At 37.4% G+C, this 18,454-nt stretch overlaps 1 protein-coding gene across 7 annotated transcripts in view; it reads right to left on the bottom strand.

Annotated features, from left to right (window-relative positions):
* Positions 1–235: 235 nt before the first annotated feature.
* Positions 236–18,454, bottom strand: part of HLCS (holocarboxylase synthetase) — an 82,408-nt gene continuing 64,189 nt past the window's right edge. For all 7 annotated transcript variants that reach the window (XM_083500182.1, XM_083500185.1, XM_083500181.1 and 4 more), the window contains exons 7-11: positions 9,388–9,455; positions 8,009–8,169; positions 5,285–5,399; positions 3,206–3,419; positions 236–2,004 (exon numbers count right to left, since the gene is read on the bottom strand). In XM_083500182.1, the coding sequence (XP_083356308.1) occupies positions 1,833–2,004; positions 3,206–3,419; positions 5,285–5,399; positions 8,009–8,169; positions 9,388–9,455 (730 nt within the window). In that variant the 3' untranslated portion in view covers positions 236–1,832. The remainder of the gene's footprint in view (positions 2,005–3,205; positions 3,420–5,284; positions 5,400–8,008; positions 8,170–9,387; positions 9,456–18,454) is intronic.

Raw genomic sequence — 18,454 nt, 5'->3', positions numbered from 1 at the left:
GAGATAGGACAATAGGACAGAAGGATTCTACAGGCAAATAAAAATAAAAATTGAGTACCAAATACATTGCTGGAGTTTCCATTTATTTTATTATACTAACTCAATCTTAAGGATCACTGGAGTTATTAAATCAATAATAAGACGAGCTTTGAATTCCTAGTCCCAGAGAGTTTTGCAAGTCATTACTTCTCACCATTAGTTGTTTGAACAAATAATCAATATACAGCCACTCAAATAAGCTAAATTGTTTTACTTTTTCATTTGTTAGATAACAATGCCATCAAGCAAGAAACAGCCATAGATGTCAGTGTGGGAAACATTATGCAACAGAAGTCAAAATCCTCATTATAAATGAAATGAAAACTTAATCTCCAGTAATTTATAGTCAAACTACTCAAGACTCCAATATGCAGGGATTATGCTAATCCACCATTACAGGCCAACTTCTTTGCCTTCTTTAAGGCTTCTTGGATTTATATTTGAGCCAATCTACTTATTTCCTGATTCTTTATAAAGTGAACTTTAACCTACAAACCTGCTTCTGGCTACATGTCAGGCATGCACTTCAGGGCACTTCCTTAACGTAACATGAGGGAGTCCTTTAGAACCCATGGCAGTTCTCATGAGGAGGTCATGTTACCAACAGTTCCCCAATATGCAGAAATTGGTTTCAAACTATAGCCTGGGAGGGCTGGGTTGAGAGTGAGTTCCATAAGCCTAGGCAGCCTAGTCCAGAAACACAGTCATACACCTAGGAGCCTCTGAGAACAGTGCAAGAAGCTGAATGTGTCACCTATTCATTAGTATTTGGCATCTGATCATAAAAATGATCAGAGTGATCAGAGGACCATACTGAGTAGGCAAGATGACACATAATTATGTATCATAACTATGATATATTTAATGCATAAGGCACAATAGATAATACAGGAAAATAGGTTCTGCTATAGCCATTAAAGCAGAAACACTTGTCGGATTCATAATCCAAGGAAAATGCAAAATAGCACTGTGAACTTGAAACATACTTCCAAGCAATTCAGATTCTGTATAGTCTTATAGGAATCAGGGCAACTGCCAGAAATCTATTGTTAGAAAAAATAATAATTAGTGGTCAGTTGTGGAAACATCAAGCTTCTGAAAGACTTGGACTCCCAATATAACACAGCATATGGAGAGTCCTTACTAAAAGGCTAAAATTCCTTTTGATCATTGTTTTGTGGGTATGAGACAGCAGGAGGGGTAAAATTCTTTAAATAATTTTATGGCATACTCTAAAACAGATGTTCAAAATGAATAATAAAGCTTCATTTTGCATATAGCTGTTCATCCACATCTTAAAAACAAAACACCATACTAAACTGGGGCATTGGTAAACCAAACTTATTATATCCTATCATTTTAATATAGGAAATATTCTACTGCAAAATGCATTCCTTCCTATAGATACAAAGTAATATGAGCACTGGATGTAAAGGTATGCTGTAAGTGCAAGCGTGAAGAATCTGTAGTAACAGGATAACACAGATTTATGGAGCTAATTCTACTTGAGTGTTCCATGCCAAAAATTAGAAGCTAGAGCTTTTCATGCTGACCATAAGGTTTCCTTCACATCTGCATGGAGACTGAAAGGAAAACAAACAAACAAACATGAAAAGCCACTAAATCCCAGGTCACTGGGCCAAGAGCCCAGGAAAATTAAATGACTCAAAATTCAATGTTTTCCTTGGTATACAGTGTTTCAATTCTTCAGATTAGATACTTCTAGTTTGACAGTCTCCAGCCAAACTCTAGAAAATGGTCTGAGAGAGAAGCTGTTTCACCACATTCAAAAACTACTGCTGTTTTGGAATTATCAGGTTTCTCAGCATATCAAAAGTATTGCCATCTGGGTGCACGGTTACTACATCTTTGCCTTCCTCATGAACTTGAAGGTATCCGGAATCATCGATTCCAACGATCCACGCTAAAGGCCCTTCATCACTTCCAAGCCGTACTTGTTTACCACTGCAAATAAAAAACAAGGAATTACCCACTTTAAAAAACCATCAAGTTTCATAAACTCACCTCATTCTAATTGTAAATGTTACATAAACATGTAAAAGGCTTTGGTATTTTAGATACTGATATTAAGTTTAAAATGTTTTTATACTGATTGGAAGATGCTTCGGGAAAATTTTGGGTTTTGAAAAATGATGTAGAAATCCTTGAATAAAATTAAGAAATGAATGATTTCCCCATCTAAACAGAGGGTTTTAACCAACTTTGAATAGACAAAAGGAAATAAATGGATTAATGAAATTCATATAAATGGCACTGTACGAGAGATAATTCTTCAGAAAGGCACATGGATCCTACATAGCTTATACACAATAGGGTTTACTGACATGGCCTACCATCATAATGAACAATGTCAGTGGGAATTTCCTGCACCCACCCATTCATAGGTAGACTTGCTTAACTATACAGTGGTGCCTTGCAAGACGAAATGAATTCGTTCCGTGAGTTTTTTCGTCTAGCGAATTTTTCGTCTAGCGAAGCACAGTGTCGGAAAAGTTTTGGAAAAGCTTCAAAAATCACCAAAAACCTCAAAAAAAGGCTACCACACCGCGTTCTATGAGTTGCTCCTCGAAGTCAAGTTGCAACTGTATTAACGGTGTTAAGAAAAAGGAAACAAACTTGCAAGACGTTTTCGTCTTGCGAAGCAAGCCCATAGGGAAATTCGTCTAGCGAATTTTTCGTCTTGCGAGGCATTCGTCTTGCGGGGCACCACTGTAGTAAAATTAATCTGTTTCTTCTCAGATATTCTGCAAAGCTCAGACTTCATGATCCATGCCTAGCACATTAACTCAAAATGCTAGGTAAATGTAGCTTTAAGGAACAACTCCAATGTAAACATCCTGATATATTTTAATGCATGGATGCTAAATGACAAATCTGCCTATGCATAAACAAATACTTCTAACACATGCTGAAAAAGTGAAACATGTTAAATGCATACATACATATATATCTGATCAGTCACTATTGGTTTGAGATAAATGCCTCTTGATGGGATTAGTTCAATTTACCACTAAAACAATTGAGATTACCGGTATTAAGAAGGAAATTTTATTTTATGTTGTTGATTCTTTATGTTGTTCTTTATTACTTGTAAAAGAAAAATAAGTATTCTTTTAAAAAAAGATATATATTTTAAATTATTTACCTGTGCACCCAGTACTTATAGTACATGGGAAGAACTCCATTAGGTCCTTTCTCTTGAAAGGTGTTGATCAGACTTTCCAGCACTGTCACACTTCTTGCAATCAGGTAATCTGCACTTAAGGGCTTTAATTCTGTATTCTTTGTCTTATTGTGCTCCATAATGAGATCATTGATGCATATAGTGGGGTTGCTGTTATTCACGTTAAATCCACAGCCTGGGGAAGAAAAATAAATTAGAAAGGCAGTGTAGGAAAAGTTTTGTTTCTCTGAAAAAGTCTCTTTGTATCATAAGACAAATCCATTCCTCCAGACAGCTGTAAAAATCCATCTACAGATTTCCTGAAGAGATTTGCTTTAAATAATGATGAAAGATGACAGAAGCTCATATAAACTCAAATCCATCTCATGTGCTAAATACAAGACAGCCTGGCTCAGCCTCATGACAGTGCTTGATGGTTTCTTCCTCCAATGAAAGCTAGTTCAGTCCAGGACAATCCACATCCAGACATGCAACTTTGGAACAATCTTCATTTAAAACAAAGAACAGTTTTGTGCAGTAAAATTGCCAAATGATATATTTTGTCAGTTTTTATGTGACAGAACAATACACATAATATGTGACAGAACAATGTCCCATTCCACCACAGTGAGTTCTTGTGGGTATGGAAACTGCCCCACCTACAAGGGCTGCCCTGCTAAATTTTGATGGAGGAAGTTGAGCTGCGTATACTGTTTGGTGTGCATGTGTAGATGTGCTCTTTAGGTTGAAATTAATGGGCCATCTCATGCATACACACATGGCTCAGCATACAGGCAAGAGAGCATTAATCGGAAAAAGAAAGATGCGGCTATGAAATGCTATATTCTACCATTTTAAAAAATTGCATTTCCCCCCAGCTCCAGGGCAGCAACTGGCTTCTTTGAGAAAAGCCTAGAGGATTCCACATTTAAGTCAACTTTCAGCTTTCAAGGGCTCTCTTGCCAGACTCTCTTTGAAGCCTCATTTCTCACCCAGCTCTCTAGCAGGGGATAATATTATTGGCAGAAAGCCAGGGTGTTTAAATGCAGCTCTCAGGGCTTTCTTGATCAGGCCTCCTAAACATAGCTCTGCGAAATGTACACACCAATCTTCTACTACCTGTTTATTTTCCTCCCTTTCTGAGCAATGTAGGTTTTCCATTCCCTGTGCATGTGATGCCAGAGCCAGACTTGTCAAGTATACTCACATTTAAATGCCCTATTTTTGAAACCATTACTTTAATAATTTATAAGTAATATACCTATTAAATATGGAAATAATTATTTGGTAGTATTCATAAATTGATCTGAGGAGGATTAGTTATCTTGACATTTAAGAAGGGTGGAGTCAGGAATCAAATTCATATTATAAAATTTAAGAACATTCCTGTTAACAAAACCCACAGATTGACATACGATTTTAGGATTGTTCCTATAAGCACTGAAGTGAAACGATAATATTCTCAAAAGTGTATTTTCCACATTAGTTTTATCCAAGTTTTCTGGTGTGTGTGGAGAACATTGTGAATGCTGTTAATGGATATGGGCTTAAAAAAATGTTAAGCAACTATCTACTGCAGGGTGAACACTGTGAAAGTCATGGATCTCAAAGTTCTCCCACCTGGATCATCTCAAACATTATCCCTGTTCCAAATGAGATTGCACTGAGATGCATTCTTCATACTGTTTATGAATGAGTATTGCTGCCACCATCTCCTGAAGCCTCCTAATTTTGAAGCAGGAGATACTGAGAGTAGGTCTGCTGATTGCTCTAAGTCTAGACCTGATTCTGTTATTCCTATTTACCTATTCTTTAAAGCACACAACATGGACACTATTTATTTAATAATCAAGGATTCTTGATTATGCCTCTCCTCCCATGACTGAACAAATCAATAATTTCTCCTGCAAGCTGAAAGCAGGGAGTCAGATAACAATCCATTAAGGGCCAGGTGAATCACGGCCACATTTATTTTGCTATGTATTTGCATTATCAATAGCAGCAAAAATGCCTAAAAACAAACAAACAAACAAATATATTTTAAACCATTTATATTCTTACCAATAAGAATGTGGAATGTATCTCCTGTTAGTGTGGAATTCACTAAAACGCCACCCAGCTTCATAAGGTCACTATAGTAAATATCGTTTGGCCATTTCACTCGAAGCTCAATATCCTAGGGAAACCAACATGTATATTTATAGCTCTATATTACTGCATCCCAAAGCAGCATGGTGTTAATCCTTTGTCTAGCGCTTCCTGTTCTCCAAATATTTAATACTGACACTGAATACACAAATGAAAACTTAGCAGCATCCCTCTCTCTCTCTTTCTAAAAGATACCCACAATGAATTTGGACACAGATAAAAACACTAGTCACTTACCTTCAAGGTTTGTTCTTGGCCCCTGGTGAGTTATAGTAACTCCTGTTTGTTGGGAAACATGTGACCCTGGAGCTTTTTCTCCCTAACATCTCATTTTCAGACTAGCAGAACCACTTAAAAAATAAGCAGACATATGGAAAAGACAAAAAGAGAGAAGAGCCCTGATCCTGAATGTGATCTGGATGCACTGAGTGGTGCTGTGGGCAGCCACCTGACTTGGATGCCTTTGCAAGAAGGTATGTTGTGGAAGAAACCAATGTCCCATTCTCCTGCTGGATGCAGGAGGTATCCTGCAGGTGGGATACATGAAAACTCTTGCTTTCCTGCAGTGGGTAGATGACTGCTTCAGCACTTGAGGGACAATGTGCATAAAACCCTACCCCCAAAGCTCCATACCATCTAAACTGTGCTGTCATGTCAACATGTTTGTTGAGTGGCATGTGGCTGTTTGGCATATTTCAAACATGGGTGCATTGGTTTACAGAGCAACAGAAGTGGCAGCTGCCCAAGTGGAATGAGCTGTTATGTTAAACAGAGTTGCTAAAGAAGGCCTCCTCAACCTTGGCCCTCCAGATGTTTTTGGCCTACAACTCCCATGATCCCTAGCTAGCAGGACCAGTAGTCAGGGATGATGGGAACTGTAGTCTCAAAACAACTGGAGGGCCGAGGTTGAGTAGCCTGTGCTAAAAGATGGGCTTCATAACCAACAGCCTTTACCCATCTCACCAGAGATGAAGTAGAGACTTTTCTACCTAGTGTAGTAGTACAGGCTGCCCATTTATCTGAATGTTACTATGTTCTGGATGTAGGTTTTGAGTCCCCGTCTTGACATCTAGCATGTACAGGTATATTTAGTGGGGTAAAAAGTTTTGGAACATGTAGGGCTAGCTTCTGATGGAAGGTATGTTGAGTTCAGTCACCCTACTTGTTGGGGTGATAGCAATGAAGAAATCTGCCTTAAGGAACAGGAGGCAGAGAGAGACTGGAAGCAGAGGGGCTGTGGGAGAACATAGAAGACCATGTCCATTCCAGGAGAGAAAGCTGTGGATGACCAGAGGGCTTCAAAGAGATGCTCCCTGAAGGAACCTCTTAAATACTGGATGGGAGCACAGGAGTCTGTCCTGGATAGAACTGATGACAAAGCAAAGACTTGACATTTCAGTGTATTTGGCTTGAGATCAAGTATAAGGTCTGATTGGAGATCCTTTCTTCAGGAGAATGTTCAATAAACAGGTAATCTGAAAGAACCTGTAATGTGCTATATTAAGATACTGGATGGTATCAGTATTGTGCAAAGTCAGTGGGACCAATGTCCTTTGCGCTCCCCGCACACCTGGAAAAATAGTTGTTGAACTATTTGAACAAAGATCCAAGTGCACTAATCTAGAGAATTATTTATGAAAAGTTACTGAACATATCAGAGAAAACAACAAAAAAGTACAACAGACTTCTAAAGGGATGATTTGCTATTCAGTTGTACTGTGCCTGACAACTAATGTATTTACGAGGTTGAATTATCCCTGTAAAGTATTCCTTTTCTTTTTGGGGACTCCTACATTAAACAGTTAATACTCCAAACCTCTATATTTTATTTTATTTTACATTCCATTGTGAAGCATTTTTACAGTCAACTTATGAAGTCCTGAAGTTGGGAAGTGTTAATAGAAGACAACCGTTAAACTATATGAAAGGCTACTGGGTACCACTCTAATGAAATTCATGTGTAAATGTGCTCAAGTCCCTGATTTTGTGTAATATAGGAAACACATGTTTTCATTGACTAGTCCTGTAAAATACCAATGTTTTACAGTTAGCCAATATTATGAATTGGTTACATTCAAAGGAAACTGATGAGGTGCTAAAGAAGATTGGTTTGTAATTTGAGCATTGATGACAGGACACTTGATTCCCCCCTGAGAGGATATGGTTAGCCTCTTGCTTCCGAGCTTGGGGCAAACAGTTTCAATGTTAAACAAGAAGTGGAAAAAGAAAGAAGGAATGAAGTGGCTAGTGAAACAGCTCCAACTAAAACCTAAGAGGCAATTGCAAATCTTATTATTTTTTCTTTTCTCAGTTCCTCTCATCAGTTTTATAACAAAAATAAAACAAAGTCCAGGAGTAAAACCAAGAGGCAAATCAATCTTCATTATAGAAACTCAGGTATAATACAGTAAACCAGAATGGGTTGCTAGTCTTAACTTACTTTTTGGGGGCTTCAATGTGGAAACAGCAATCATACACATGAAGAGAAAAAATTTACCTGGGGGCAAAATCAAATTTGCCTGGGGGCAAATTCTGATAGTTGAATAATGCTAAGTGGGGACGTCAATTATATACTCAAGTCATTTTAGGTCAAAAAAGCGTAAAAATAATGGAATAGGAATCATGCAAATGCAATACCTGGTATCCAGGTATGGATCTAACAGACTCTACAACTGCTAGGGAAACCAAATGCTGAATAAAAGGAATTCTTCGTCCCAGTTCAGAAGATAAAGGAATGGTGATATGTAGAGTTGATAAAGCAGCTCCCACGGGACTCAGCCAAGCATTCCCACCACGGCCTTAAAAAAAAGTGAACAAGTATTTATGTGAAAGTTTTATTTTGTTATATAAAAAGAAAGCTTCATCAGTTCACTGAGAAAATCGAATGAAATATTTTGAAGGTGTTTCAATATATTGATGGTTTAAAGTTTTTACATTGTTTCTTTCTGTTTTTAATTCACAAGTAAAAAATCATATACATGTGATTTGCTTACACCATAAGTTGTAGCAATAAGAAATGTATGTATGTCTACTGTCAATCTGATACAATATGTCTACTCTGGCCAAAATAGAAGAGAAATGAAGATTAAAAACAGGAACAGTCCAGTCAATGAATTAGATCTATGCTTAAATACATAATTATCAGAGGATAGGTTTTATAATTTTTCATATTAAATAGCACCTAGTTGTTGTTTTTTTTAAAATGATATATTGAAAAGAACAACTTTATGGTATATATTTGTCATGCCAAAAAAAAAAAAGAATAGGAAAAAAATCAACCAATGGGACTGAAAAAAGATATTCTACCAGAAATAACTAACACCCACCCCCCAAAGCAGCCAATAAGGAACACTGAAGTAAGCAGTGCAAGAGCTTTGCCCAACCGCAACTTGCATATACGAACTATTTGAGTATAAAGGTCATTATTTAAGTCATGATCACTTCATGAAGAGTACTAACTGAAGACAAAGGGTCATAAATACCATGACACAGTTTGGAAAAGCACGCCAAGGAGGGTAATTTGAATTAAAATTAAAGCCACAGCTTGCTACTCGAGCCCACTTTACAGTATTGGTTTGATGTTTGCTCTAGTGGCATATGACAACTCATTTTTTTGTTTCACACACTGATCAAAATCATTCCCCCCCCAAAAAAAAGGAAGAAGAGACAGTAATCAGACAGATTTGTTGTTCTACACGTTTTGGGAGGTAATCCGATGCTTGTTTTAGACATGGAAAAGTGCCACAAGCAAGATATACTGTCACTTTTTGCATACAGCTGGTAGTAGTTCTCTGTCACAGAACTGGGGTGTGGTGAGATTGCATTTGGCTTCCCTGAAAAGAATCTATGAAAACCCCAATTGGATGAAAATACAGAGTCAGAAAAGTGCTTACTAACAACTCAGGGTGGTTTCACACACTCTTTCACGCAGCTATTTAAAATTGTAATCTTTAATGCAGATGGTTATTTACAATTCATGAACTTGTATTGCTGACATCAGAATTACACCAACATACCTTTCCCTTGAGTTTGTTGAACCGCAATCGCAATCAGACCTATTTCCTGTGGCACCTTGTACATCAACCTGCAAATTGTAAAAAGGAAAACTCCTGTTAAAACAATGTGCAGCTTTCATATAAACATTAGATTTACAATTTTTGTTACATTATCATTTCAGCTATAGGTCAAAAATGTTAAAACAATGGGAAAGGCAAAACATATAGAAAAAATTTTGCAATGAAAATATCAAATCTATAACGGCAGGATATATTTCAATCAAGCAGCTGCACTTCCTACATTTCTTTTTGAGGTGCTTATTCTCACCAAAGTGTTTCACTATCTTCCATATGTGACAACCAGCAATTTCTAACATTTGTTACTACTTACAGCAAATTCATGACTATACTCCTGAATACAGCAACAGCAGCAGTTTCTGATTATTTAGAAAACCAGTATGGTGGCAATAAAGCAGTTTAAGAGAGACACTATCCCTTGAGAACTAATTATGATTTAACTACAGTAAATAAATCTACACCTTCTGAGAACTCTAGAGAACACTAGCTTATTTTAGGCTTGTGCTCTGCTTTTAAAATTGTTTCACTTAAAAGAATACAGTTTTCCTACAGGGGATAAGTAGAAACTAAAGCATATTCAACCACCACCAAATGAGCCAATGTTGACTTGCATAAATCTTGCTATGAGAATATTGTTTAAGTTGCCTTGGTAATAAGTAGCACTAAATAGTGATATGGTTTTCTTTTCTTTTCTTTGCATGTTAGCAGAAAAAAGCATGCTATGACATATTGGTCAGGGCTTAAACTATTAAAGCTTTGATAGACCCTTTTAATGTGGAGAATTTCCATTTAATATAATGCAGAGATACTTACAATCAAAGACTGTATTGGCACCCCCAGCAAGATCTATGTCAGTGCCCCCCCCAAAAAAACACTTTACTGCAATATCTACATTAGAAATTAATACATTTTATGAGTACTCAAGTGTCTGGAATGAGGATGAGGCGAGGAGAAAGGGCAACAAAATTCAAACGCCTTTGTGCTGCAGTGCAAGAAAGATGGGATGCTTCCCCTGTTTGATCTCGCTGCAGCAGTGGTGGCATATCATCACACACATACACATCATATATTCCATAGTCTGAGAGGTAAATTTTGCACCTCCCCAGAGCTGGCACCTCTGGCAGTGGTTGGTTTTGCCAGCCCCTAGGTTTGCCTCTGCTTATAACATATTGTAGAATTACTTTTTCTGAATTTTGGAAGATTCAAGGACTTAAAAACTCTGGGATAGAGCTAAAGACAGTCAGGAGAAACAGAACTGTAAGCACAAATACACCCTCTGCTGCTTACTGGGAATCAACATTGGTTAGTGCCAATGGTTCCTGAGGGCGTTTCCTAATTCACTCCTGCTTGGCTTTCAAGAATAATGTTTTATAAATAGGTTACATAGAGGATGCATAAAGAACACAAAGCATAATCCAAAATATTTCTGAAGATCTTTCCACAATGGATCAGTTGTTCACCTAACTGCAAAAAGAGCAAGTTAAAAGGCAAAAAAGTATTTGAACCACAGGAGTGGTAATGCAATGTTCTCCTCCCTTTAATGCAAATATCAGCAATAGTCCTTTTTCTAAGCAATGGCCAGAGTATCTCTTTGCCAGTCCCACTTCCATTATATATTAAAAGTACAGCCTGATCATTGTTTCTCTTGGCCACCATGAATTGCTTATTGAGACTGTCTACCATCAACTGTTGCCGTTAAAACCGTATTTTACTTGTGCTGGGAGCTGGCAGAAAGAATCTAAGAGAGGTTCTTTGTAACCATTTAAGTTTAATATTGTCTTCTAGAAACTCTGCATGTAAGAGTCAAAAACTGCTTCAGCTTCAATACCACATTCATGTTACATAAAAGGAAATGTAACTTAAATCTGGAAATGGTGCTATGGACAGATTATAAATATAGCTGAAGCAACTGTCTAGGCTCCACATAACAAGCAAGTCATACGTTACAAATCTGAGGGAGACAAATCAGGAGAGGGGGAAAAGTTAGTTATGACACCAAACACAGTGCTGTGGAACAATGATATGATTAAGGAAACCTACACATGCAGTTGCTAAGTGGTTTGGCCAGAGTTACTAGAGCACACTAAGACAAGACTGGGCTCCTGTGCTACCGAAGGCAAAGTTTCTGTAAGGAGGTGAATTCTGTAAGAAGGGATACAACATAGAGAAGTTGCTAATACCTAGACTGAGACTACTGGAGACAGACAGATTTATTTATGCTATCTGAGATAACTCTAGGGGCATTACCACACAGTTCCAAGACCATAATAAAGTGCTTGTGATTTTTATAACCCCCCACCTTTTCAGAAAATACAAGTTTTAGGGTTTTGTAACAGAAAGAAGTGATTGTAAACAGTCTACATGCTAAACTACCTTAGTGTAGTCCTATATCTATGTGGGTACAGAAAGAAGAAAAATATGTAACTTTCTTGAGCTAACCTTCGACTGCAAGCTGTTGAGTCTGACAGGACTCTTATTCAGGAAGAAGTAAAAAGCAAAGAAGATATGGGGGGGATAATCTTTGGTACGTAAGCTTAGATTTAACCACCTGATACTGCAATAATTTCATATGATAATGCATAATCACCTATTATTGTTCAAACTTTAAACTACATATGTGCTGATGGTTCAATAAACAATAACAGTATTTATTATAAATACCTAAGAGCCTTACAGGAAAAAACCCATACCAACCATGTCCAGATATTCTATAAAGACATGTTACAGTAGGCAGTGACTTATTTTATATCAGCATATAATTCATCTGCTTATTTTCTTTAACTGTTATTTTCTGTTTTTTAATTATTTTTGTTCTAAGTGTGTGTGATCACACAAATAGAAGTAACATCCCTGGTCCTTGTTCCCCACTCCTGAATTAAAAATGCAAGAGTTAACCAATAACATTTTGCCAAAGATTGTCATGTGTGTTGGCTGTTGTAAACCATGGTCATCCTTATTTACATAAGCAATAAATGCATACCAAATCTCAATAAAAGCATTATCATCATGTCCTGTACTTGTTTGGTAAGTTTCTCCATAAGAGCTATGGACCAGATTTATTGGTGTCAACAGTAGAACAAATTTTCCAAGCTCTTCCAGGTGTGTGCAAACCAGCTGCCTTGATGTCACTGGTATAAATGTAACAAGCTCTTTAGGTAGTAAGTTCTCTCTGTCAAAAATAATTAACAGAGCTAATTGTGGAACACAACTAACTGAATGTTGGGTGGGTAATTGTGCTAATCTCCTTAAAGACAGTCTTGCAAAAGATGTTTATACCTTCGCATAACGATCACATGTGGTAGAAACTTCTAATCCCAGGACTTTAGACTGTAGGGTGGGTAATAAAATATAAATAAATACTATCTTCTTGAAACTTGGAAGCTGCTACCACAGCACCTCTGGGGTGTCAGATAACATTTATATAAGATATTAGATGTTGTTTCTCTATTTTTCACTAATACTGATAATGGAGGTTTTTGGCCCACACATTACAACTGTTGGCCCGTTCCAATTCCTTCCCTAAGCTTGATTCCTATAAGCTTTTCAAAGATTTGAGATGGCAAGATTTGTAAATGATTGAAAGTACTCCTTTGGATGATACAGATATATTTATTATATTTTTTTCAAAAGGAATGAAGGGCCTGATTGCTTGCTGGTGAATCAAATTTTTCATGCTGAAATGGTCTTGGTGCCAGCTTATGCCAACTATTTCTAGCTTAGTATCTGAGCAGCTGTAAAATGCTGCTGGTTTTTGTAAATGTCACATGAATGATTCAGTCGTTCTTCATTCCACTTTTGAAAAATGAAAGTCCTGGCGGTGGCGGCAGCCCCTAAGTTTGTAGTCCAAAATGTGTTCCAACTTTATTATTATTATGGGATGAAAACGTAATAGCACATATTTTATTGTGAACTTCCTGATTATACTCCGTCCTTAATCATGAACAATCCTTAGGGTCCTGTAGCGTAGTGAGAAGGATTCTAAAATGAACTGCCTCTTAGTACCATTTAACTTGAGGTAATCCTAGACCCACTTTGTTTTGATTTTTAACAAATGGTTGCCAGGCCTAATCTAGGTCTCTTGCCCTGGTGTAGAACAGAGTCCCAGCATTTCTGCCATTGCAACAGCATTTTTCAAGGAATTTTTATTGGGAGCACTTGGAATAAGAGTCAATTTGGGGAGTAGAATCATCTTGACAGCTGCTACCCTCCAAAGACATGATAAATTTGTTTTGGACAATCAAAGAAGGATTCTTTGACTTCTGCCAAAAGGGGGTGAAATTCAATTTCTTAAAGTTAGACCATTATCTTGGCACTTGTACCCTTAAGCATCTACATATGAAACATTGAAAAACTTCAAACATATTTAAAACCTTGTAAGGTGTTGTAGTCATAGTTGAGAGTCTGAGGGAATATTGAAGCATAGAAGCTGAATTTTGAATTGTTTATTGTGAGCTTCACAATGTTTCATATATAGATATTTCCTGAAGGGCCACTGCAAGAGATCATTCAGGCTTGGCTACTATCAGGACAGTATTGTCCACAAACAGATTTGGGTAGCACGTTGGATCGGAAAGCTGAGTGAGGCCTGGCATTAACACAACGTATAGCTATATGGCCTTCCCAAAGGTTATGAAGCGCCTTCACAAATTTGAGAGGAGAGCATAAAGATAGGTTTAGTGTACTTTGTTTAGTGTCTAGTGAAACAAGCACAAGGGGCTGGCATCTGTTTGCCATAATAAATTGAATTAAACATATGCTGAGTGGGATCAATAATATGCCTTGATCACTCATAACCAGTTTGTTCACCAAGGTTGGAAGAAGAAGGTAGAAGCCTATCTGTCAGGATGCTGGAAAATAATTTGGCATCTTGCATACCCTCCAAGTGTTCTGTTTTCCCAGGCAGTCCTGGAATTACAGAAGCCATCCCGGTTTCTGATATGATCGCGGTATGTCCTGGTTTTCCTTTTTCCTCCCTTCCTTGGCTTGATTAAGAGTGGTGGAGAGATCAGGCACCCTACTGTCCTTCTGGGAAACAGAAGCCTTTTCTCTCTCTCTCTTTCTGGGTATGTTTATACACATACAAAGCTCTCTCTATAATTTTGAAGGAAAATTCTTTAATAGCAATGCTTCAGAAGCCAGCCATTTTTAAGGAAACACATGGACTGTTTATTCCTTTATTGTAAATTAAGCCCTACACTATCTACTCAGATGTAAGTCCCACTGTATTAAATGAAGCTTACTCCCAGGTAGTTGGGTAAAAACTGTGCAACCTTACACTGCAATCCTAAGCATTTTTATTCAGAACTAAGTTCCATTGAGTTCAATAGTTCCTGAACGTTCTCATTGCTGTTGTTATATCCTGACTTTTCCCCTGACAGGGATTCAAGGCAGCTTACAGCTAAAAGATTTTTCCATTTCAATTATCTGCGGAAGGTGTTATACACAATCCCTTCCCTCGCACATTTTTTCTTTACAAGAATCCTGTTAGGTAGGTTCAGCAGAAAGGTTATAATTGGCTCAAGGTGACAGATGTATATGATGTATATTTGTATGGTGAGATCAAAAGCAGGAGAATAGAATGTCCCTATTTTCATCTGAGAAATGTTGGAGGGTATGATCCTGGTATTTAACTTATATTTTCAAAGTTTCTGCTTTCAGAAACTGTTGCATTTTTTTGAAGATCTGTGCACAAGAAATTGTTTGAAAAGCATAATGGTGTCCTAGACTTTATGAAAAACAACCTGCAAATTTATACTGAAGGATAGTATATTTTAGTAAAACAGAAGCAGCAGCACCAGACCAAATAGGAGACTGAAATCTTTGATACCCAAAATGAATTTCAGCTTAATCTCCAGTTGCCATTTCACATAAAAATGTTGAAGCATTAAAGTTTAATTTAAACTTCTATAGGCCAGGTAAAATAGTAAAACCAGGCAGAACTTTTTAAATGCTCCTACATCAGCCCATTAAACATTTTTCACAAAAAATGCTTATAGCATAGATTGAAAATGGTATTAGTTTAATTCAGCATAGTTAACTGAAATTTCATCAAGTCCAAAGACGCTCAGTGCTCATAGTCAGTAAATGACTTTTATTATACCTACTTAAAATTGGAACTAAAACCACAGAAACTATGTTTGACTAATGTTAATGATCTGACATCTATAAATTTCATTGATGTTGTGGTTTTCAGACTGAAACTCTCATTAATGCACCCTGCTGTTTTATGGTATTGCAGAAGTATTACAAAAAGCAACATTACATTCCAGATGTTGAAAAACCTGAGGGTCAAAAGTAACTTTTACCATCTTTCTTTTGAGCTGTTTGTTAATTATTGTCTTCACATGACTTGTGTACAAGACTCTGTGATTCCATTTACAATATATGCCTCATAATTGGAAGCAATTGCACCAAATACATTGTATTTTTATTGTATCTTTTATTCAAGTTAAAAAAGAGAAGTCATTCCACTTCTATAAATAGACCTGGCATAACTGTTACCCTAATACTGCAATCGTAAAGAATACATACATATTAGGAAGGAAGTACAGCTGAATACAATTAAACTTATTTCTGAGTAATCATGTACAGGATCACACTTTAAAAGATCAATCCAAGCCACTTGAGGGTCCCTCTGCCCAGCCCTGCCAGTCTCCTTGTGGCCTCTGCCTGCAGAGTGATGCTAGTGTCACTCTGCTAGCACAGAACTCCCCTTCCATCTGTTTTAATAAAAAGTACTCCCCCCCCCAATGTTCATAACATTTCTGAAGTTCTTAAACATATATGTAAAAGAAAAAGACAACAAATGCTCTCAAAAGTTACTGAAACTTCTGAGTATATTCACCAACAGGCTTTTGAATCTCAACAATCTTTTCACAATCACCGGCACTCAAATCTATTTCCAAGTCCACATGATATGGCCCCCCACTAATGAAAAAGGTTATTCAAAGATAGACATAAAACAAAAAGAGTTAGATTTTAAACCCAGTTGGGAGTTTACTGGCTATATCTGAAATGCAAAATCCTATTTTTTGTGTGGTCAATCCCACAACTAATTTGTTCCATCAGTTGCACAATGGAAGATTCTGCTCCTTATGTGTACCCCACACTCTCCCCAAATCTGCTCCAGAGCATTAGGGCAACCCCTAGAATAGTTTTAAGGAATACGCAGTGGGAAGAGAGGGAGAAGCTCTGTTGTGCAAGTGTAAATTCTTGAGTTGATGGGATGCTTTACTTAGCGCAACACTGAATATAACCCAGAGTTATTTTTGGGAGTCAGGGGTGTGTGTGAAATGACTGGGTTTTTAAATAATTAATAAGTGGGTAAAAGACTTCTAACAACTTAACATCTAAGAAGGCATTTTAACAAAGGGAAATGTATTGTTGCATGAAGCAAATGAATAGAATAAGTTTGAGTTAGGCAGCCCAAAGTGCCAGAGAATACATTCAAATAAGAAAACAGGCTCTATTATGCCAACAAAATGCCAGTAAAATTTGAAATGTTGGTTCAGACTCACTGGTAAAATTCCAAAACTCCAAGTTTAGAAGGACCTCTTTATTCAGCAAATCATTTCTCTGTTAATATCATAAAGACCACAGAATTACAGCAAAAATGGAGTTTCCAACAGAGCTGACAGAGATGGTGAGGACTACAGATCATATTCACTTTAAATTCTTTAAAAATAATTCTCAATCCCCTCTTTAATATACTATCTTCTCAGTCAAAAATCTTCTTCACTTAAGCAATAATGGAAAGTACATAGAAATGAAAAAATGGTTTCAATTTAAGATTTAAGAGAGTTAAACAAAAATAAATACCTGTAAATCTGATAACAGCTTTGTGAACTAGTCAACCAACGAAAGATGTCAAACAGTAGTTGTGTCTGCAATATAATGCTAAATCATGGTTCATTATTATTTGAACAAGCTTCAAATGAGCTCAACCAAAGCATGGGGCTCATAGAATCAGAGAATTGTAGAGTTGGAAGAGACCCCAAGGGTCATCTAGTCCAACCCCCTGCAATGCAGGAATCATTCCCCTCCCTCAACATGGCTGACGGTTCTTCAAGCAGAGTTTAGTTTCATCTGTAAGAAATCTCAGCTTAGTTTTATGTTCAGACTAGACACCCTGGTTTAAAATTACCTCTGGTAAATTTAGCAAGACAGCTTCATAAACTAGGGTTTGTTCTAAACCTCAGCAGAGTTTGTTTCAAACCAGGATTCTTGGTTCAAACATAATGCTAAACCAAGATTCCTTATAAGCAAAACTACGTAAGAAGAGCATTAATGGATCAGACCACAGGCGCATGCAGTCCAGCATTCTGTTGCCACAGTGGTCATTCAGATGCCCTTGGGAAGCCCGCGAGCAGGATATAAGTGCCATGGAACTCTTACCACTTGTGCTTCCCAGGAAGTCCTGGTTCCTCCCAATTCACTGGGAGCCCTGATTTACAGCAGCATATGCAGTTGGGGGGGATGGCAGCCATCACCCTGAGGTGGGGCGCATTTGGCATGCTTCACTCAGCTGTGGGGCTTCCACCCTGGGAGCCAATTGGGACTGGTGCTTTGGACCTGGGTCTGCTCCCAGGGTTTAAAAGGAGGCCCGCAACCATTTCCCCTTACCTCGCTATATCTGGAGCAGACAAAGCAAAGCTTGTACACTTGGTTCAACCCAGTCTTGTCCGTGAAAAAGCTTTCCTTTGCCCCATGGCTTACAAAATTACTGTAAATTCTGAGCTTAAACTCTGACTACCAGCAGGAAATATAATTTTTTTACGTCAATTAAAAAAAAGCTTAAAAAATGAACCAAAAAGAAACATATAAAATGTGCATGATTTGCTGTCCTACAGACTAGTAAAACAGTATTTCAATAGATTGCTCAGTATTTGACAAGTAGAATTATCACCAATAAAACTGAGTTCAATCACTTCATCCTCACTTAACTGTTAATTTCCTTGCTCAGACCAGCAACAAAAGGTGCCCTAGTGGCTCCTTCTATTATGAAAACATC

The sequence above is a fragment of the Podarcis liolepis genome (assembly GCF_965112155.1).
Source record: "Podarcis liolepis genome assembly, chromosome: 4".
Lineage (NCBI taxonomy): Eukaryota > Metazoa > Chordata > Lepidosauria > Squamata > Lacertidae > Podarcis > Podarcis liolepis.
Note: the sequence above shows the minus strand (reverse complement) of the source record. Positions and strands in the feature narration are given on the sequence as shown.